Source organism: Saimiri boliviensis, chromosome 8, assembly GCF_048565385.1.
Source record: "Saimiri boliviensis isolate mSaiBol1 chromosome 8, mSaiBol1.pri, whole genome shotgun sequence".
NCBI lineage: Eukaryota > Metazoa > Chordata > Mammalia > Primates > Cebidae > Saimiri > Saimiri boliviensis.
The window spans coordinates 31,827,656-31,850,381 of NC_133456.1; the positions used below are offsets into that span (position 1 = coordinate 31,827,656).

The window sequence follows — 22,726 nt, forward strand, 5'->3', positions numbered from 1 at the left end:
AGAAATGGAACCATTGACATTTAGGGATATGGCCATAGAATTCTCTCTGGAGGAGTGGCAATGCCTGGACCCTGCACAGAGGAATTTATATAGGAATGTGATGTTAGAGAACTACAGAAAGCTGGCCTTCCTGGGCAGACAAGCAACCTCATCAAGCAGCTCCCTGAAACCACAGCCAGGTAAATTCACAAAGATGGGAAAAAACCAGCACAAAAAAGATGAAACCATCATCAAAGACCAGAACACCTATTCTCCTTCAAGGCATCACAACTCCTCAACAGCACAGAATCACAACTTGACTGAGGAGTGCGACGAATTGACAGAAAAAGGCTTCAGAAGGTGGCTAGTGAGAAACATTTCTGAGCTAAAGGAACATGTTCTAACTCAAAGCAAAGCAACCAAAAACCTTGAAAAAAAAGTTAGACAAAATGCTAATTGGAATAACCAGCATAGAGAAGAACATAGGCGACTTGATGGAGTTGAAAAACACAGCACAAGAACTATGTGAAGTAAACACAAGTTCTAACAGCCAGATCGATCAAGGAGAAGAAAGGATATCAGAGATTGAAGATCAACTCAATCAAATAAAAAGAGAAGGCAAGACAAGAGAAAAAAGAGTGAAAAGAAATGAACAAAGCCTCCAAGTAATATGGGATTATGTGAAAAGACCTAATCTACGCTTGATCGGTATACCTGAATATGACGGGGAGAATGAATCCAAGCTGGAAAACATGTTCCAGGATATTATCCAGGAGAACTTCCCAAGTCAAGCAAGGCAGTCCAAATTTCAAATTCAAGAAATACAGAGAACTCCCCAAAGATATTCCTCAAGAAGAGCAACCCCAAGGCACATAATCGTCAGATTCACCAGGGTTGAAATGAAGGAAAAAACGCTAAGGGCAGCCAGAGAGAAAGGCCAGGTCACCCACAGAGGGAAGCCCATCAGACTCACAGCAGATCTCTCTGCAGAAACCCTACAAGCCAGAAGAGAGTGGTGGCCAATATTCAACATCCTTAAAGAAAGGAACTTTCAACCCAAAATCTCATATCCAGCCAAACTAAGCTTCGTAAGTGAAGGAGAAATAAAATCCTTTACGGACAAGGAATTGTTGAGAGATTTTGTCACCACCAGACCTGCCCTACGAGAGCTCCTGAGAGAAACACTAAGCATGGAAAGGAACAAGTACCAGTCACTGCAAAAGCAAACCAGTTGGCAAAGACCAAAAATGCAATGAAGAAAACGAGGCAACTAATGGGAAGGAAAACCAGTCAGTAACAAAATGGCAGAATCAAATCACATATAGCAATATTAACATTGAAAGTAAATGGCCTAAATGCTCCAATCAAAAGACACAGACTGGCAAACTGGATAAAAAGTCAGAACCCATCAGTGTGCTGTATTCCGGAAACCCATCTCACATACAAAGACACACATAGACTCAAAATAAAGGGATAGAAGAAGATTTACGAAGCAAATGGAAAACAAAAAAAAGCAGGGGTTGTAATCCTAGTCTCTGATAAAATGGACTTCAACAAAGATCAAAAGAGACAAAGAAGGACACTACATTATGGTAAAAGAATCAATCCAACAGGAAGAGTTAAGTACCCTAAATACATACGTCCCCAACACAGGAGCACCCAGATACATGAAGCAAGTTCTTAATGACCTAAAACAAGATTTAGACTCCCACACAATAATAGTGGGAGACTTCAACACTCCACTGTCAATATTAGATAAACGAGCAGAAAATTAACAAGGATATCCAGGACTTGAATGCAGAGCTGGACCAAGTGGACCTAATACACATATATAGAACACTCCACCCCAAATCCACAGAATATACATTTTTCTCAGCACCAAATTGCACATATTCTAAAATTGACCATATCATTGGAAGCAAATCACCCCTCAGCAAATGCAAAAGAACAGAAATCATAACAAACAGTCTATCAGACCACAGCGCAGTCAGAATAGGACTCAGGATCAAGAAACACACACAAACCCACACAACCACTTGGAAACTGAATAACCTGTTTCTGAGTGTCAACTGGAAACTGTCTCAAAAAAAAAAAAGAAATACTAGACTTCCATAGAATCAACCCAAACGCTCACAAATGATAGATTGGACAAAGAAAATGTGGTACATGTACACCATGGAATACTACGCAGCCATAAAAAACAAGTTTGTGTCCTTTGTAGGGACTTGGATGAATCTGGAAACCATCATTCTCAGCGAACTAATATAAGAACAGAAAGCCAGCCGGGCGCGGTGGCTCAAGCCTGTAATCCCAGCACTTTGGGAGGCTGAGGCGGGTGGATCACAAGGTCAAGAGATCGAGACCATCCTGGTCAACATGGTGAAACCCCGTCTCTACTAAAAATACAGAAAATTAGCTGGGCATGGTGGCGCGTGCCTGTAATACCAGCTACTCAGGAGGTTGAGACAGGAGAATTGCCTGAACCCAGGAGGCGGAGGTTGCGGTGAGCCGAGATCACGCCATTGCACTCCAGCCTGGGTAACAAGAGTGAAACTCCGTCTCAAAAAAAAAAAAGAACAGAAAGCCAAACACCGTATGTTCTCACTCATAGGTGAGTATTGAACAACGAGAACATGTGGACTCAGGGAGAGGAGCATCACACACTGGGGGCAGTTGAGGGGGGTAGGGAGAGACAGCAGGGGATGGGAAGGGAGGGGAGGATGGGGAGGGATAACATGGGGAGAAATGCCAGATATAGGATGCACCTAAAGTAAATAAATTAAATATATATATATATATGTATATACTTAATGCTTACAATATCCTATGAGATAGATATTCTTTTTTTTTTTTTTTGAGACGGAGTTTCGCTCTTGTTACCCAGGCTGGAGTGCAATGGCGCGATCTCGGCTCACCGCAACCTCCGCCTCCTGGGTTCAGGCAATTCTCCTGCCTCTGCCTCCTGAGTAGCTGGGATTACAGGCATGTGCCACCATGCCCAGCTAATTTTTTTGTATTTTTAGTAGAGACGGGGTTTCACCATGTTGACCAGGATGGTCTCGATCTCTCGACCTTGTGATCCACCCGCCTTGGCCTCCCAAAGTGCTGGGATTACAGGCTTGAGCCACCGCGCCCGGCCGATATTCTTCTTATGTATGAAAATGTCTTTATTTCACCTTTGCTCCTCAATAATAGTTCGGCTGGTGAAAGAATTCTAGGTTTGCAATCATTTTCCCATAGAACCTTAAAGGTAATACTACAAAATATCAATCTTATTTTTTCCTTTGTAGGTAATCTGAGTTATCTTTCTAACAGCTTTTTTAACTTTTTTCTTTTTCTTTTGTTAGTAGGTATGAATTTTTAAAGGCTCATCCTGGTTGATACTCAGTGGAATTTTTCAGTGTGAAGGCTAATATCTTTCTTAGTTCTGGCGAGTTCTCAGCCATTATCTTTTCTTGCATTGCTTCTCTACCATTTTTCCTGTACTCATGTCCTAGCCCCCACAGCTCTTCCTTTTCTTTTATCTTGTTCTACCACTATATGTTGCATTCTGGAATATGTGTTCATTTAATCTGCCATTTCGTTAATTTGCTCTTCAGCTCTATTTTAATATTGAGTTCATTTTACTTCAAACTTTAGAGGTTTCCTCCCCCTTGACTCCAGGTCATGACTTTTTCATGACTCCCATTCTTGTTTTGGTGTTGCTATTTCCCCTTATTCTTCTGAGAATATAGAAATCACTTCCTAAGTCCTTTTCAGGTTGCTCAATTTTGTTTACTCAGAAATTGATTCTTCCATTCCCTTTATTTTTTGTGGGTTACTCTTGGTGTCTCTGTTCCTTGGGTGCTTTGGAGTTCACGAGTGGAGATGAGCTGCAGGTTTCTCTCATAAGGATTCTGGTCAGTAAGCAGCCTTGACCTACAAGAGGGGCTCCTACCTAACCTCATTCTTTACAGCCCTGCTCATGACCACCAGGTGAGGAGTCCAAGGCCCCATGCCCACCTGGAGCTATCTCCATGCTTAGATGTCCTGGAAATCCTTGTACAAATGGCCCTGAGCCTGCTTCCGAAGTCTCCATGAGCCTCTTCACAAGATTCAGATTCCTGAAGGCATAACATATGCTGCTGTGTTTACCCTTAAGCCCAAGGTGGAGCCAAATGGCAGCTGTTCGTAGGATGTGTGAAGAGAGTTTGGGAAGAAGAGCTGGAGTAATCATGGGCATGCATGACGGGCCCTCAGATGTAGAGCAGAGCAATGGTGAGGAAAGCAAACGGCAGGCCGCAGTAGGCTCTCGCCTTGCTGCCGCATTACAACATGGAATCCTAGGAGTCTAAGAATTCCAATTTAAACTTGTCCTTTCAACTTGTTATAAAGATGTTCGTGGGGAAAAAAAGTATTTTACTTAACAGATATTAGCTTGCATTAATAATTTTAAAATATCTATGGCATGGTATGTGGGCCTCCCTTAGAGTCCTGGGTCCCATAGATGGTAGGAGTAGGCCTGGCTCAAAGAGGCTTTTATTGACACTTCAACCTCAGTTCTGCTTATGACAGTGTATCAGATGAGGGTTTTTTTTTGCCTAGTGAAGCATTTCTGAGCCTCTGCCTGGCTCTTGTCCTTCCGCAGTTTATTGCCAAGTCCCTATCACACCAAGAGGTAAAGTCCAAGGCCACAGGCAGGAATGCCTGACTCCCCTCTGGCTATAATCTTCATTGGGCAGACACCAGGCTTCAGCAACACCTGTGTGCAAGAGAAAGGCATTGGCCCCTCCAGTTCAGACAGGTGCCTTGGATCTGGTTCCCGCCATTCACAGCTCCTGCTCACCACCAAAGGTCCCCAGCTACTTCCTTTCTTTAGGAAAAAGTCTCCATTTCTACATTATGAATATTTACTTTCTTGCTTTTAAGTGTGACTGTATGTTTATTAATTTTTTTCCTGTACTTTTTATGCCTTCAGAGCAGAAAGGGAAGCTTTCAGCAAATTTTTAATTTGCCTTCTAGGCCTGAAAGTACAGCCTCTGCTTTAAAGTATGGGTGTTGAGAATGTGTAATCTGGATTCATAAGTGAGCCAGGGAACAAGAATCAAAACTAGAGTCCAGATATGAACATCTTCTTTGCCTGGGGTGCAGATTTGGTCACAGCTATCCATTACAATGGGAGGTGGGAGGGAAGTAATCTCATTTAAAAATCATTACAGTGTACCAGCTATCTCTATGTCCTTGGAGGAGTTAGTTAACCTGGTTAGTTAACTCTGGTTCTCAGTTTCCCGCTATTAATACAACTGAATCAGATAAGCTAATTTCTAATAATTTCTAAAGGTACTTTCACTTATTTGTTTTATAGGTTCACATAATATAGGCTTAGATGAGATTTTATTACATTCTAAGAGTTAATTTCTGAGACTGAAAGATAGTATTTCAGAGATAGTATCAAATCATCTAAATCATCTAATAAAGTTTATAAGGGAGCTTTGATAAATTAAGATATTTTGGCAAATTAAGATAATATCACATACATAGGAATGTGCATTCAGTAGTACACACTCAAAACAGGCTTATGTGTAAAGAAATATGACTGGTCAATGAAAAGGAGGTGATTCACTAGAAGAGAGAAATGAGAGGACATAGGTGAGTAGTCAGCAAAGAACTGCAATATTAAGCTGAAATATTCAGCTTCATAAATAGAGCACAATAAAAGTACTTACAATAAAAAGACAGTATCTCTATTTGGCCAGAAGTATCAGAAAAATTATGAGTCTATGAAGTTACTGTACTAAGACACTTTCTATAGCAACACTGTAAACCACAATTGCCTGTACATGAGCCATTTCAAAAGCATGCATGGTTATCAGCACTGTTATCTACCAAAAGTCAGGAGATTTACCAACTCACCCCAAGTAAGAGTAGCCAGGGTCAAGAGCTCTGGGATTGAGTCCTGATATACTACATATTCTGGAGAGTATGGATCTGTTTGAACATCAGCATCCCGATAATCAGTCTGAGTGCCCACAGTAGACTTTGAAGGGATGTATAGGTGCTTAGTAGAAGTAGGACGAAAAGTATATGGTTCTGCCCTAAAAGGGAAAAATTAGTTTAAAAATTAAAACCTGTTATGATCACTTAAAATATTACATAATTAAGTAGAAATAAATCTTGGGAGCTTCGTCAAGTCCATTCCTCCTTTAAATGTTGACAGGTAAAAAGTTATGAATCAGGCCAGGCGCGGTGGCTCAAGCCTATTATCCCAGCACTTTGGGAGGCCGAGGCAGGTGGATCACGAGGTCAAGAGATCGAGACCATCCTGGTCAACATGGTGAAACCCCGTCTCTACTAAAAATACGAAACATTAGCTGGGCATAGTGGCGCATGGCTGAGGCAGGAGAATTGCCTGAACCCAGGAGGCGAAGGTTGTGGTGAGCCGAAATCACGCCATTGCACTCCAGCCTGGGTAACAAGAGTGAAACTCCGTCTCAAAAAAAAAAAAAAAGTTATGAACCCATTATAACCAGAATTATGCCCCCAAATCTTGAGAGAATTGCCTTGTTATTCTCACCTCTGCCAAGAAACTGAGTGGGTTTAAGTACCATGATTGACTCACAGAAGTGCCTATTTATGTGTGTGTCGCTGGGCAAGGTTGTAGAATAGAGCTATTCTAGAATGCTGTGCAGTACTTCTGGACCTATTCAGAATTACTACATTCTCTGGTTTCTTTCTTCTCTGTTTTAGTTAGACACTCAATCTCTGTTTCCCTCCAGAAATACAGGATCAGAGAAAAGAGAAGAGATGCTTTCTGTGGAAAGAAAGGAAGAGAAAAAGGAAGGACAGAAGGAATGAAGGCAGGCAAGCAAGCAGGCAGACAGGCTCTATCTGAATAAATGATTCAATAATTAATGGGGGGTCACTTTGTTATTAAGATGTGAAAAAGTTACCTTGCCTCTTGCACAAAAATTAATTCCAGATCTTCTTTTTTGAGGCGGAGTTTCGCTCGTTACCCAGGCTGGAGTGCAATGACGCGATCTCGGCTCATCGCAACCTCCACCTCCCAGGTTCAGGCAATTCTCCTGTCTCAGCCTCCTGAGTAGCTAGGATCACAGGCACGTGCCACCATGCCCAGCTAATTTTTTGTATTTTTAGTAGAGACGGGGTTTCACCATGTTGACCAGGATGGTCTCGATCTCTTGACCTCGTGATCCATCCACCTCAGCCTCCCAAAGTGCTGGGATTACAGGCTTGAGCCACCGTGCCCCGCCAATTCCAGATCTTTAAAAAATTAATGTAAAAATAAGACTATAAAAGTACTAACAGAAAACATAAGTCAATATTTATATCATCTTTGAGTGAAGGTCTTTTTAAGCCTGGCCCAAAAGCCAGAAACTATAAAAGGAGATGATCAATAGAATTGAGGGTTAAGTTTCAACTTCTATGCCTCAAAATATCACAAACAAATTTAAAAGGTGAATGGCAAACTAAGAAATAGGTTTTGCAACATATATAATAAAAAGTTTAAATAGTCCTTCTACATAAAAACCTCTTGTAATTCAATTAGGCAATTAAATGCCCCATGGAAAAATGAGTAAAGAAGAATTGATAAAACAAAAAGTAAAACTTTTTTTTTTTTTTTTTTTTTTTTTAAATAAAGACAGGGTTTCACCACTTTGGTCAGGCTGGTCTTGAACTCCCGACCTCAGGTGATCCGCCCGCCTTGGCCTCCAAAGTGCTTGGATTACAGGCGTGAGCCACCACGTCCGGCCCAAAAAGTAAAACTTCTAACAAACATGTAAGAAGATAATGAAGATAACTAGTAATCAAAGAAAAGTAAATTAAAACAGCAAGATACTATCTGATGCTATTTTATCAAATAAGCAAAGATTTAAAAGATTGAAAGTACCTAGCATTGATTATTTTGTGACGAAACAGGCATTCTCATAAACTGTTGATGGAAATACAAATAGTTACACCTAACTGACAAGTAATCTATCAATATATAACAAACCCTTAAAATACCCTTTGATCCAGCATTTTTATTCCTAGCAATTTACTCTAGAAAATAACTGGACAGTTGTACAAAGATATATATGTAAACATATTCATAAAGTTTCATTTAGAAGAGTGAAAAATTAGAAACTTAAATAATCACATCAACACAAGAATTGTTTTAAAAAATGGCACACCCATAATGGAACGTATGCAGCTATTCAAAGTAATAATGTAATCTATACTTGTGAGCATTCAAAAATGTCCATGATTCATTGTAAAGTAGAAAAAAAATGACACTATTAAGTGGTAGGTATAGGATTCCATTTTTACATTTCAAAACTGTATTTTGTGCATAGAAAATGCCCATATATATATATACATATATATATATATAACAAAATAATAGTAATTATTTCTAGATAGAATTATACAGATAATTTTTTCATCTTTATACTTTTCTGAATCTTCTTTTTTAAAATGTATATGCATTGCATCTAGAATAAGAGTAAAACCAATATAGCTACTTTGACTTAAAAGACATTTTTTTTAAATTGGTAGAATTGGTTAAATTATATAAATAACTAAAGATGAAGGCAAAAATGGAGAGATAGTTCTATTTTGAAAAACAGAGGCAACGGTAAATGCTTATACACAAGCACAGCAAATACATACACCAAAGATACTTTTTGAAAAAAAAAAAAAGAAAAGGACCAAGTGTGGTGGCTTACACCTGTAATCTCAGCACTTTGGGAGGCTGAGGAGGGTAGACCACGAGGTCAGGAGTTTGAGACCAGCCTGGCCAACATGGTGAAACCCCATCTCTACGAAAGATACAAAAAATTGGCCAGGTGCGGTGGCTAAAGCCTGTAATCCCAGCACTTTGGGAGGCCGAGGCGGGTGGATCACAAGGTCAAGAGATCGAGACCATCCTGGTCAACATGGTGAAACCCCATCTCTACTAAAAATACAAAAAAATTAGCTGGGCATGGTGGCATGTGCCCATAATCCCAGCTACTCAGGAGGCTGAGGCAGGAGAATTGCCTGAACCCAGGAGGCGGAGGTTGTAGTGAGCCAAGATCGTGCCATTGCACTCCAGCCTGGGTAACAAGAGTGAAACTCCGTCTCAAAAAAAAAAAGATACAAAAAATTAGCCGGGTGTAGAGGCATGCTTCTGTAATCCCAGCTACTCAGGAGGCTGAAGCAGGAGAACTGCTTAAACCCAGGAGGTGGAGGTTGCAGTGGGCTGAGATCACACCATTGCACTCCAGCCTAGGCTACAGGGCAAGACTCCATTTCAAACAAATAAACAAACAAACAAACAACAAAGAAAAAAACCATTTCAAGCAGTTAGAAACAAACACCTATTTGGAAGTTCAACCTGTAATGGAGTAAGTATTTTAAATAGTTTTTTTAAAAAAATACTATTATACTTTAAGTTCTGGGGTACATGTGCAGAACGTGCAGGTTTGTTACATAGGTTTACACGTGCCATGGTGGTTTGCTGCATCCATCACCCCATCATCTACATTAGGTATTTCTCCTAATGCTATCCCTCCCCTATCACCCCACATCCTCCTATCCCTCCCCTAGCTCCCCCACCCCTCAACAGGCCCCAGTGTGTGATCCCCTCCCCGTGTCCATGTGTTCTCATTGCTCAACACCTAATTGTGACTGAGAAGATGCGGTGTTTGGTTTTCTATTTTTGTGTCAGTTTGCTGAGAATGATGGTTTCTAGCTTCATCCATGTCCCTGCAAAGGACATGAACTCATCCTTTTTTATGGCTGCATAATATTCTATGGTAGATACGTGCCACATTTTCTTTATCTAGTCTGTCATTGATGGGCACTTGAGTTAGTTCCAAGTCTTTGCTATTGTGAACAGTGCCACAATAAACATACGTGTGCATGTGTCTTTATAATAGAATGGTTTATGATCCTTTGGGTATATACCCAGTAATGGGATTGCTGGGTCAAATGGTATTTCTAGTTCTAGAAATACCATTCCTCTAGTTGCTTGAGGAATCGCCAAATTGTTTTCTACAATGGTTGAAATAATTTACACTCCCACTAACAGTGTAAAAATGTTCCTATTTCTCCACATCCTCTCCAGCATCTGTTGTCTCCTGATTTTTTATTTTTTTTTTTTTTTTTTTTTTTTTTTTTTTTTTTTTTTTTTTTTGAGACGGAGTTTCGCCCTTGTTACCCAGGCTGGAGTGCAATGGCGCGATCTCGGCTCACTGCAACCTCCGCCTCCTGGGGTCAGGCAATTCTCCTGCCTCAGCCTCCTGAGTAGCTGGGATTACAGGCACGTGCCACCATGCCCAGCTAATTTTTTGCACTTTTAGTAGAGACGGGGTTTCACCATGTTGACCAGGATGGTCTCGATCTCTCGACCTCGTGATCCACCCGCCTCGGCCTCCCAAAGTGCTGGGATTACAGGCTTGAGCCACCGCGCCCGGCGTCTCCTGATTTTTTAAAATCACCATTCTTTTTTTTTTTTTTTTTGAGATGGAGTTTCACTCTTGTTACCCAGGCTGGAGTGCAATGGCGCGATCTCGGCTCACCGCAACCTCCGCCTCCCGGGTTCAGGCAATTCTCCTGCCTCAGCCTCCTGAGTAGCTGGGATTACAGGCACGCGCCACCATGCCCAGCTATTTTTTGTATTTTTAGTAGAGACGGGGTTTCACCATGTTGACCAGGATGGTCTCGATCTCTTGACCTCGTGATCCAGCCGCCTCGGCCTCCCAAAGTGCTGGGATTACAGGCGTGAGCCACCGCGCCCGGCCTAAAATCACCATTCTAACTGGTGTGAGATGGTATCTCATTGTGGTTTTGATTTGTGTATTTCTCTAATGACCAGTGATGATCAGCTTTTTTCATGTTTGTTGGCCACATAAATGTCTTCTTTTGAGAAGTGTCTGTTCATATCCTTTGCCCACTTTTTAATGGGGTTATTTTTTTCTTGTAAATTTGTTTAAGTTCTTTGTAGATTCTGAGTATTTTTGTTTTGTTTTGTTTTGTTTGAAATGGAGTCTCATTCTGTCACCCAGGCTAGAGTGCAGTGGCACGATCTCAGCTCACTGCAACCTCTGCCTCCCAGGCTCAAGTGATTGTCCTGCCTCAGTCTCCAAAGTACCTGGGATTACAGGTGCCCATCACTTTTGTATCTTCAGTAGAGACAGGGTCTCAGCATGTTGGCCAGGCTGGTCTCAAACTCCTGACCTCAAGTGATCTGCCTGCCTTGACCTTCCAAAGTGCTAGGATTACAGGCATGAGCCACCGCACCCAGCCATTAGTTTTTTATGCTGCACTGTAACTGCTTTTGAAATCACTTTCCAGTAGTTGCTGTACATTTCTAACATGTAGACAGCATACGGCTTCTTATGTTTTCAGTAGAAATTATTCTACTATAAAATTCTAGTTGAGGAAATAAATTCAAATCCATTTTATGTCATCCTAAGTTACATGAAGTTTTATTATATTAGTGCACCATTATCTTGAATAAAGAGAATAAATTATCTTTTTCTCAAATTAAATAATCACACATTTGAACCATCTGATCAAATGTGCTTTATAATAAGACCTAATAAACTCTTCTGATGTAAGTTTCCGGCTTTGTATCTTTCCAGGTGGATCAGAGAATAGAATGCAAAAGAGGAAAGCTACTTTGAACTCTTCCAGTAACTTAATACATGGTTTCTTAACTAATTTCTTAATTTTTCCAAACTATTTTTCCCTGTTTCAGTTGGCTTTAGGGGAAAGTAAAATATGAATAACAAAGAGCAATGAGCCCTTTCCCACCTCCTCCCCAACCTCAAACAGGGCCCAAACCCAGAAAGGCCCCACACCTGCTCCTTGTTGGCCTGACCCCTGCTGTGTCCTGGCTCCTGTCCTCAGGCTCACCTGCTCTGGCTTTGATACTCTTACGGCAGCAAAGGATGCTTTATTTGTTCTATCCAGGCCCCTTCTCCTCCACCACTGCCCAGGCGCCAGGCGCCAGGCACATGCACCGTCTGCCATAACTACAGTCTTCTAGATTTTCTCTCCCAGCCTCAACAGAACTGTACAGAGAGGGGGCTTCACAAACCTAGCAAATCCTGTTCTACTATAAACTTTATTGAATGTTTTAAAAGTATTAACTTTTTATTTTCTTTGCAAAGTTGCTTATGTAGAATCCAAAGAAAAGACTTCCGCGGCTAGCCACGAAAAGAGTGTAGCTGGAAAAGGCCAGCCAGTCCCAAGACAATTCTAACCCTGATAACACAAGACGGCATTATACTCACTGCTCATAAACTCAAACATACTGGAATTCCAAAGTTGATCTCACTCCGGAATAGATTCTTTCTTTAAAAAGTTATAAGAGAGATAGAGAGTAGCTACAGTATCAAATGTCATGGTTTAACTTTTGGATGGAATCTTTATTCCTTATGTCACCGTTATTAAGGGAGAAGTGGGGGAAGTCATGGTTTTCATCACTGTAGGCCTCTGAACTCCCTATAATTAGTTTAACAACTTTTAGGCTGAGGCAATTATGACCTCCAAAGCAGGTGACCCAGTGAGCCTGATTTTAAATAATTACCAGATGGATCTTTAGGGATCTACATAGCTCATAGCTCCCCTTTTGCTCATACAAAATATTTCATAGAATATAAGTCTATAGCTGTTTCTGGATAAACTGGTACCCTATGAAGTTGGGGAGAACAGGGAATCTGTTCTCCACCTCTATAAAGAGCCAAAGGCATCCACAGTCTTAAAAAGTCAAGGTGAAGCAGGACCACAACTAGCATTTATCTTGAGGATTACAGACATTTAATAACACATATCCTATTGATAAGATGATATATATTATTAAAGATAACTATAGTCTTTAAATGCATGCTTGAAAACCCAGCCCTGAATAAATTTGTATTCAGAAATATGAGACCTTAAAAAAGGTTTCTATTCCTGATAATTTCATGAATACCACGGACTTCTTTCTCTTATAGAAATATTAAGTTATATTAACAGGGGAAAGAGTGTAGCAAAAATTAAATTTTTAAAAGAATATTCTACCCAATCTGCCATCTTATCCTGAAACTAGAGACTGGAGAAATACACATTTGTCTCAGATTCAGCCTTTGTCCCTTGCCTCTCTCTTACCTTGGTTCACTCCACTGTGGGACAGAAACCATGTTTCATTTACCTCTGTATACCACATTTTCTGTGTATATTAGATGGTTATTAAATTATAAAATTGTAGCATTCAAAAGATATTATATGACTGATTTGTTTATTTGATAAAATGTTGAAGAACTGTCATCAAATAAGTGTTTCAGAGAAGCAAAATAAGATACTTAAAGCGCTTTTCAACTTTTTTTTTTTTTTTTTTTTTGAGACGAAGTCTTTCTGTCACCCAAGTTGGAGTGCAGTGGCGTGATCTCAGCTGACTGCAACCTCTGCTTCCCAGGTTCAAGTGATTATCCTGCCTAAGCCTCCTGAATTGCAGAGATTACAGGCCCATGCCACCATGTCCAGCTAATTTTTGCATTTTTAGTAGAGACAGGGTTTCACCATGTTGGTCAGGCTGGTCTTGAACACCTGATCTCATGTTCCACCCACCTTGGCCTTTTTCAGCTTTTTTTTTTTTTAACACACAACTACTACAGTTTGAATGTGTGTCTGTGTGTTCTCCAAAATTCATGTTTAAACTTAATCCCCATTGCAGTAGTATTAAGAGGTGAGGCCTTTGGGGGAAGTGATTAAGTCATGAGGTCTTCACCCTCATCAATAGAATAGTGCCTTCATATATACCATGGAATACTATGCAGCCATCAAAAATGATGAGTTCGTGTCCTTTGTAGGGACATGGATGAACCTGGAAACCATCATTCTCAGCAAACTGACACAAGAGGATAAAATCAAACACCGCATGTTCTCACTCATAGGTGGGTGTTGAACAATGAGAACACATGGACACAGGGAGGGGGGCACGACACACTGGGGCCTGTTGGGGGGAAATAAGGGGGGGACAGTGGGGAGTGGGGAGTTGGGGTGAGATAGCATGGGGAGAAATGCCAGATATAGAGACTGGAGAAACACACATTTGTCTCAGATGGGGAAGAAGGCAGCAAATCACACTGCCACGAGTGTATCTATGCAACAATCTTGCATGTTCTTCACATGTACCCCAAAACCTAAAATGCAATTAAAAAAAAAAATCTTTGCCAAAAAAAAAATAGATTAGTGCCTTATAAAAGGACTGAAGAGAACTAGCATATGTCCTTTTTGCCCTTCCACATTCCACCATGTGAGGACATAGCATTGCTTTTTCTGCCATGTGAGGACACAGCAAGAAGGCCCTCATAAGACACTGGCTGCCGGCACTTTGCTCTTGGACTGCCCAGCCTTCAGAACTTCAAGAAATAAATTTATTTTATTCATATCACCCAATCTGATATTTTGTTATAGAAGCACAATGGACAACAGTAAGAAATACATTTTATATCATAATCCATCATATACATATAAACATACACATATATTTTTCTGAAACAAAAGTTATACACAAAAACCAACTTATCCTCCATATACCTGATGCTTTGGTTATTTTCTATTCTGTTTCTTGTTTTATAATGCTGCTCACAACCCACTAGAAAATTTCATACCTTCCAATGGTTTGTGATCCACAATATGAAAAATAGTGATTTAGAGATCTACCTTCTGAGAGCAAATATGGAAGCAAACAATAAATAAACTGAAAAAGAGTTTTTAAATAATGATTACTTACTTGGATACAGCATAAACAACATTGAATGGCATCTGCTGAAAAAATGGAAGAAAAGGCCTGGGAGATAAAGGAAAACAAATATGTGTGGGACATTTGCAATGAATACACTCTAAGCTTTCTTCCAACTCTCATATTTGTCCCTTAAAAATTAATGAGCTTAAATATCCCATATATTAGTGTTACTGAAACTTTTGTATATACAAAATCACCAGGGTATGGAGAGGTTCATATCTAAAATGCAAATTCCCAGGTCTGGCCCACGAGATTCAGTACATACAGGGTAGGGCCAATGAATGTGCCTTCTTAATAAACACTCCAGTACTTTCTCTTCAGACAGTAAACAAGTCACACTTGAAGAAGCCACACTTTAAGCCCTGTACTTGGGCTTCAGCTGGCCATTAGTTCCCAGCAACTTCTCAAGTTCTTGAGACATTCTGAAATTCACGATGATTTAATCTAAAGCCTCCTCCTAAAAGCTAAGAGTTGTATACTTAACTGTATACTACAGTTAAGGATTTAACATTTCTCTGAAAAAAGTCAGCATCACAAAATTTCCATAAGGAAGCTCATAAATAATAATGCAGATTAGAAATTTACTTTCTCGAGGAGGCTTATGCAGATGCGGTATCAAGACTATTTTTTCTAACTCCAGTAAGATGTACAAGGAAATCCCCATCTTATTTTAATTTGAGTATATGATTATCACATGAGTATAAATCACAAATGAAATAAAATGACTCTTTTGGCCATGTTGGTTTGGGCTAGATTCACACAAAGAGAACAAATGTTATCCATTTGAACACAACAGTTTCCCCTTCACTGTGACTTCATGATATCTCTACTGTGTCTCATTCATTTGATGACTTCATTTCAAATGTTTTCAAATACATAATCTTTTTTTTTTTCCTAAAGACAGGGTTTCACCATGTTGGTCAGGCTGGTCTTGAACTCCCAACCTCAGGTGATCCGCCCGCCTTGGCCTCCAAAGTGCTTGGATTATAGGTGTGAGCCACCATGCCCGGCTGAATACATAATTTTAATTGCAATCACTATCTCTGAAGTCAGGCAGGCTTAGTTTGAACCCCAGATCTACCTCTTGCTAGCTTTTATGACCTTGAGCAATTTATTTATCCTCTCTCGGTCTCTGTTCCATTACTGGTAAAACAGGGATTATATATATCTTATCCTACATTTCTGTTGTAAAGATTAGATGAGATACATGTGAAGCATTTAAAACAGTCTGGCACATTGCATGCACTGAAAATGATAGCTGGTATTATTATCACAGAGTTTCTCTAATAATATTAGGGTTCAAATGTTCATTAGTAATTATATTCTACCTTTCAAAGTATTTATAGCGATTCTTTCCAGTAACTTCGGGATCTTCATAAACTTCTCTAGGCATCTGAAAAGAATCGTCAGTTCTAAAATGAAGCAAGAAAACATTATTCAATTCTAAAATATTTCCACATATAATTTCTATTTAATATTTCTGCGTGTATAAAGTAGGAGCTACACAGAGTACCCCATACTGAGAGTGAAGTCTTCCATAACAAGCATTTGACTGTCATACAACTCAGAGTATATATGATTCTTCCCCTGCCCTGAGCCAGGAGACCAGGAACTAGTCAGAGGGAGCAAGAGTTGAGAAAAGAGTGGATTTATAAAATCCCACATGCCAAAATGGCCAATTTTAATTAAAAGCACATGAGAATAACAAAATATTAAAAGACAATTTTTCTACAACCAGGCTAAAAGGCTTTATTATTTTTAATTTACTAAGTGTAAACTTGTAAGTAATTAAAAGAATAAAGAATTTGACTTAATCCTTGATGGTGCTTTGGCTGCAAGTCTCCAAAAAAATATTTTAGATATTGGCAGAAAAGAGCACTTTCAGTTGCTTAGTTGGATACCAAGCAACAACAAACTCAGTCATCCCTACCTTTGGTGACAAGTTGTCATTTTATATATATTATATATAATATATATTATATACATATTATATATAATATATATTGTGTATATAATATACATGTATTATATATATAAACCAGGCTTGCTTCAGCCAAAAGAAGTTTAGAAAAAAAATTTGGCCTAGGTGTAACATCACAACTGAACTTTTTAAATCACATATGGTAAATGAATAAAAATAAATGTTTTAAATGCATTTATTTTAAGGCCCTGGAGCCACCTAACACTTGCCTGGTGAGCTGCCGGAGGGCTTCTCTGTGTCTCTCCTCATGTCCCTTCCATTCCCGACTGATAAATGGTGGGACAGGATCTGATTTGCTCCAATACAGAGAATATCTTGGATAATGGATGAGGTTACTGAACATGGTCTTAAACCCGGGAACTTTTTTCTAATGTTAGGGAAGGGAGGCAAAGGACAAAATTATACCATCAGCTTTCCTAAAGCATTTTAATTACAATGTAAACCCTTTTTAAAAAGATACAAAACAATATGTATAGCATAAGAAGAGGGGTTATTGCTATATGCACAGAGTATCTGTAAATAGATGCCCAAGAAACAGATGACACTGGCTGTTTATGTGGAGGGGGTGGGGGTAGGGCTAGAATTTACTTCATACTGTATATGCTTTTGTACTGGTTGAATTATTTTAACATGGGCATATATTACTATATCTATCCCATTGAAATAAATTAGTTTATGGGTTCTCTATTCATTATTAGTGACTTCATCCTCACAATGAGCCACAAGTATTAAGATGCTTTGACCCCTAGTGATCTTAGCAAAGTAATTTCTGCAGAACCTAAAATCCAGTAAAGATCTGGTGATTCGTCAATCTGATCAACGCAGTTAAGCAAACTAAATGGTTCAGGTTCATTACGTAGCCTTGGTTGATAAATAAGACATACCAGTCTGCTGCGAATCAGGGTGGCTTGGATATTTGCCTGTGTGTGGTCCTTCTCACTTGACACAATAAACAATGGGTCTGAAAAATAACAATCAAGTAGCGTAACAAATAGAACACATCTACCCCTCGGCTGAGAAAAATGGCAAACTAATGTAATCTCTTAATTGGAAAACAAATTTAAAAGTTTACATATTGCCCGACATTGCAGCAGCTCACACTCTGTTGTGCATGTGGCCCTGTTACTCTACCACTTCTACAAGTGGCAGTTGTCAAGATTTTTCTTTTCTGAGTATTCTAAGTCAGCTTACGGAAGTGGGACGCAAAAAGAAAGCCTAGCATGTTTTCAAGTACTATACCCTAAACACACTTTCTTCTCTCCTATGAACGAAACTCCTTCTGAGCCTGGGTAGCCCAAAAAATTCTTCAAGAGGAAAGACCTTGTATATATGCTCTATGCCAATCTGCAAGTGAAAGGAACAATACATGTATATACTAGCTCCCATATTTGGTGCACTGGAAAGATGCAAACCATATGACATCTCAGAATTGGTGAACATGGTTAAAAAAAAGATCAGCAATCTTCAGAATTCATCCCTTAAGTTTATAAGTTTGCTGATGATGGGACTATTATTTTTACAAAGTCCAGCAAAATATTGCCCTGGTGTTATAAGTATCTGTTTATCAGGTATATCTTTAGAGTGACAAGGAGTATTCATGGTTGATTATACTGTACCATCTTTTACAATCAATTTATTTGCCATTAAATTAGCAAGCAGCCTTCACATACACTTGATTTCCCAAGTAGACTTCTCCCTGGGGAGGCAAATACTCTGACCAGCTAGTCTAGATAACATGGTAACACATATAGAATTAATAAATTGGGAATTGTGATTTAGAAACAGTTCTCTTTTGAATTTGGATAACGCGTGTCAATTTCTAAAACCTAATAATTCATTAGTTGCCCAACAAATATGATTTACTGAATGAAGACACTGGATATTCCCACCAAGGCTGAAAAGCTGCAAGAGGTTTTTGCTCCTTCATTCAACACATGTTTATTGACTGGCTACTATATCTAAGTGCTTAGAATACATCAACAAAAAGACAAAAATATTTGACTTCGTGAGAGACAATAAACAACATAATAAACTAGCAAATTACACATTAGAATTTGAGAGCTGTTTCTTCTAAAAAAGAAATCGGGTAAGGGAAATTGGGTTGCAATTTTAACTAGGGTGGTCAGGGCAGGCTTCACTGAGAAGGTGGCATGTAAGGAGACTTGAAGGTGAGGGAGTTAGCTAGATAGATATCTGAAGAACATTTTAGGATGGGGGCATGCCTGATACATCTGAAGAACAGCAAAGGCCCTAGGATGGGAACAATAGTAAAGAAACCAGGAGGAATGAGGCAGAATGAAGGAGGGAAGATAGAGTAAAGGCTGGAGAAGTGAACTGGGGACAATCATACAGGGCTTCATGGAGAAGGGTAAAAGAGCCTGGAAAGGTGGTCATCTTTGTACCACCACAGTTCTGTCAAAGTGGAAACCTGGCCCAAGGCCAGTCAACTCATTGGCCAGCCAACAATCAATCTTAAATTTCTAACTTAAATTTGCAGCTACAACACACAGACTCTATACAATTGGTGGTGAGCTTTAGCGTTAATTCATCCAGAAGCATGCCACCCTAGTCCCTGTCATAGTAAGAGAAATTCATACACAAGAGGCTTTCTGTCATATGGAAGAAGAAAGCATAGTGATGTGTTGCTTAATGATGGGGATACATTCTTAGAAACGAGTCACGAAGTGAGTTTATCATTATGTAAATATCAGAGAGTACTTAACATAAACCTAGATGGTACAGCCTACTCCACACTGAGGCTATATGGTATAGCCCAGGCATCCCCAAACTTTTCACACAGGGGGCCAGTTCACTGTCCCTCAGACCGTTGGAGGGCCGCCACAAACTGTGCTCCTCGCACTGACCACCAATGAAAGAGGTGCCCCTTCCTGAAGTGTGGTGGGGGGGGCTGGATAAATGGCCTCAGGGGGCTGCATGTGGCCCGCGGGCAGGCCGTAGTTTGGGGACGCCTGGTATAGCCTATTGCTCCTAGGCTACAAACCCATACAGCATGTTATTGTACTGAATACTGTAGACAATTGTAACACAATGGTATTTGTTTATCTAAACGTAGAAAAAGTAATGCATTTCACTACAATGTTGTGACAGCTACAATGTCACTAGGTAATAGGAGTTTTTCAGCTTCATTATAATCTTATGGGACCACCATCACATATGTAGTCCTCTGTTGACCAAAATATCATTACCTGGGGCTTGAGTATCCATAGAAAGAAGGCTAGAGTTGCCAGAGAAAATACAGGATGTCCAGTTAAATTTAAATTCAGATAGGCAATGAATATTTTTTTTGTATAAATATGTCCCAAAATATTTCATAGGACATAAATTTATACTAAAGTATTATTATTTATCTGAAATTCAAGTTTAACTGTGCATCTTGCATTTTTATTCGCTATATATGGAAACCCTAACAAGGTGAAAGATCATAAGGTCAAAGAAAGAATGAAGGAGAACACAGCATCTTAGTTCTGATCTTTCCCATCCAGGTTCTCATCTGCCCTGGTTATACTTCACTTCCTGTCCATGAATAGCGGTGGGATTGTTTTATAACAATCCAAACTTTCATTTGATCTACTCTGAGTGAGTTTCTGTTCTTAACAAGGGACATGGAAACATATAGCAAATCCTCTGCAAAAGAGACACTAAGGCATCAAAGAAACAGGTAGCTTAATAAAACTTTGGGGAGATGTTTGTTCCCATTCTCAAATTACCTGTGGAAAAAAAAAAAAAAGCATGGTGATGTGTTTACAGGAGCTAACTTGATTTACTTCTAACCAAGAGTGAATACAGAAAACTACTGGCCAGAATACGTCAGCAATCATTACACAGCCTCTATCTAGGAACGTGTGCCCTAGAGATACCCACACAAAGGAGACCCTGGGATTCCCAGAGGCAACGCCACATTGTTGAAAGCAATGCAGGGTTACGGTGAAAAACCTGGGATTACAGACAGCAAAATTGGAAGAAAAAAAAAAAAAAATCATGCTTAGCTGGTTACAATTCTTGCAACGGCAAATTCAATAAACATTTATTTGTTGAAGCACCTAGTATACGTATCAGCACTAGAATAGGCGTTCAGAAAGCTACAAAAATGTATACTACAGGAACTTAAGGAACTCAAGAAGCCCGGAGAGAGAACAGAAAATGGACAACCAAGCCGTTAAAATAAACTGGGGCTTTATTGGCCCAAGAGGAGCCAGCGGACCTAGCCTATAAATACTGCTTTGACGAGTAAGTTAAAAGAAAAATAAAAACTAAAAACAAACGTGAGATAATCTGGCACTTCTCTTCGACAAACTTGGAGTTGTTCAGAGAGTGGGAGAGAAAAGATCACGTTCGCCGGGCATTTTATGCAGGAACGTTGAGTGAACATGGGGGTCTACAAACCGTTGAATACTTTTCTGGACACCAAAACGCCAGGAATGGGATTCAGAAAGCTCGCCCCCTGAAGTGGGGCGCACCTGCGCCTTCCCGTGCACGCGCACGCCCGACCCTACCCCGAGCGCAGCCCCCGGAGGGCTCGGAGCTGCCCCCACCCGACCCGTGACAACCGCGGGCAAGAGTTCCGTCCAGAGGGTGGTCTTTCGGTCGCCACAACCCTGGCCGGGTCCCACCACCTGGGAGCCCACCCGGCCCAAGAGTCGACGGATGAGAAGGAAGGTCAGGGGAGGCCCTTACCGTACAGAAAATCATACGGTCGATTGGAGGAGACGTGGCTCCCGGCCCGCGACCTCTCCCGGTACTGGGTTTGGGACACCTGCGGCTGGGCCGCGGAATCCTGCATGGTTACTGCGTGTTTCATGGTGCGGCGTCTTTCGTTTGGCCCCCTGGGGACGAGCACGTCAGACGCGGTTGCTGCGTGCACGTCGCTATGGTAACCGCCGCAGGCGCAGGCGCAGGCTCAGGCGCAGGCGCGCAGGGGTAAGGGGCGGGGCACGGAGGAGGGCGGAGGGCGGAGGGCGGAGGGCGGAGGGCGGAGGGCGGAGGGCGGAGGGCGGAGGGCGGAGGGCGGAGGGCGGAGGGCGGAGGGCGGAGGGAGGAGGGCGGAGGGAGGAGGGAGGAGGGAGGAGGGAGGAGGGAGGAGGGAGGAGGGAGGAGGGAGGAGGGAGGAGGGAGGAGGGAGGAGGGAGGAGGCCGGGGGCCTGGGAGGAAAGAGCGACCCTCCGTCTCAAAAAAGAAAAAAAGAAAGAAAAAGACTTTTCCTCACTTATCAAATAAACTACCTAAGGTAGTCAATAGCCAGCTGCCTCCATAAACACATCTGAAGACACTATTACCTTGATTTTTTTAAAAACGCTGAAATTTTACTGATTCGCTTATTTATCATATCACCTCCCACTAAGCTCTGTGAGACCAGAGACCTCAAATGCCTTGTTCATCCTGAATTCATTCATATCTCTTAGGCCAGTAAAACCGCCTTTGCAAAAAATTGTAACTAAGAAAATTAACGACTGAGAAAAATCTGACATGGCTAACTCCATCTTGTCTCTAGTTTCACAGGTTGGCTGTCTTTGCTCATTCTGGGGTATGGGCCAAGCTAACTTTAGGAGAAATTTAGTTTACAGTTTGTTTTGTTTTGTTTTGAGACAGAGTCTCGCTCTGTTGCCCAGGTGGGGGTGCAGTGGTACAATCTTGGCTCACTGCAACCTCTGCCTCCCGGATTCAAGCTATTCTTCTGCCTCAGCCTCCGAGTAGCTGGGATTACAGACGCCCACCACAATGCCCAGCTAATACTTCGTATTTTTTTTTCTTTTTCTTTTCTTTCTTTTTTTTTTTGAGACAGAGTCTCACTCTGTTGTCCAGGCTGCAGTGCAGTGGTGCAATCTCGGCTCACTGCAATCTCTGCCTCCCAAGTTCAAGCAATTCTCTGCCTCAGCCTCCTGAGTAGCTGGGATTACAGACGTCCGCCACCATGCCCGGCTAATTTTTGTATTTTTAGTAGAGACAGGGTTTCACCATCTTGGCCTGGCTGGTCTTGAACTCCTGACCTTGTG

At 40.8% G+C, this 22,726-nt stretch overlaps 1 protein-coding gene across 8 annotated transcripts in view; it reads right to left on the reverse strand.

Annotated features, from left to right (window-relative positions):
- CFAP91 (cilia and flagella associated protein 91) overlaps positions 1–21,621 on the reverse strand; it is an 88,708-nt gene extending 67,087 nt beyond the window's left edge. For 5 of the 8 annotated variants that reach the window (XR_012518774.1, XR_012518775.1, XM_074404301.1 and 2 more), the window contains exons 1-6: positions 21,411–21,621; positions 17,600–17,676; positions 16,925–17,082; positions 16,063–16,146; positions 14,723–14,779; positions 5,872–6,053 (exon numbers count right to left, since the gene is read on the reverse strand). Coding sequence is in view for 6 of the 8 variants with exons in the window: in XM_074404301.1 (XP_074260402.1) it covers positions 5,872–6,053; positions 14,723–14,779; positions 16,063–16,146; positions 16,925–17,082; positions 17,600–17,676; positions 21,411–21,534 (682 nt within the window). In the remaining 2 variants the exon portion in view is untranslated. Of the gene's footprint in view, positions 1–5,871; positions 6,054–14,722; positions 14,780–16,062; positions 16,147–16,924; positions 17,083–17,599; positions 21,165–21,410 lie in introns of those variants that run through there. The other 3 variants (XM_074404302.1, XM_039477584.2, XM_074404303.1) reach the window with 2 other exon arrangements.
- Positions 21,622–22,726: the final 1,105 nt, after the last annotated feature.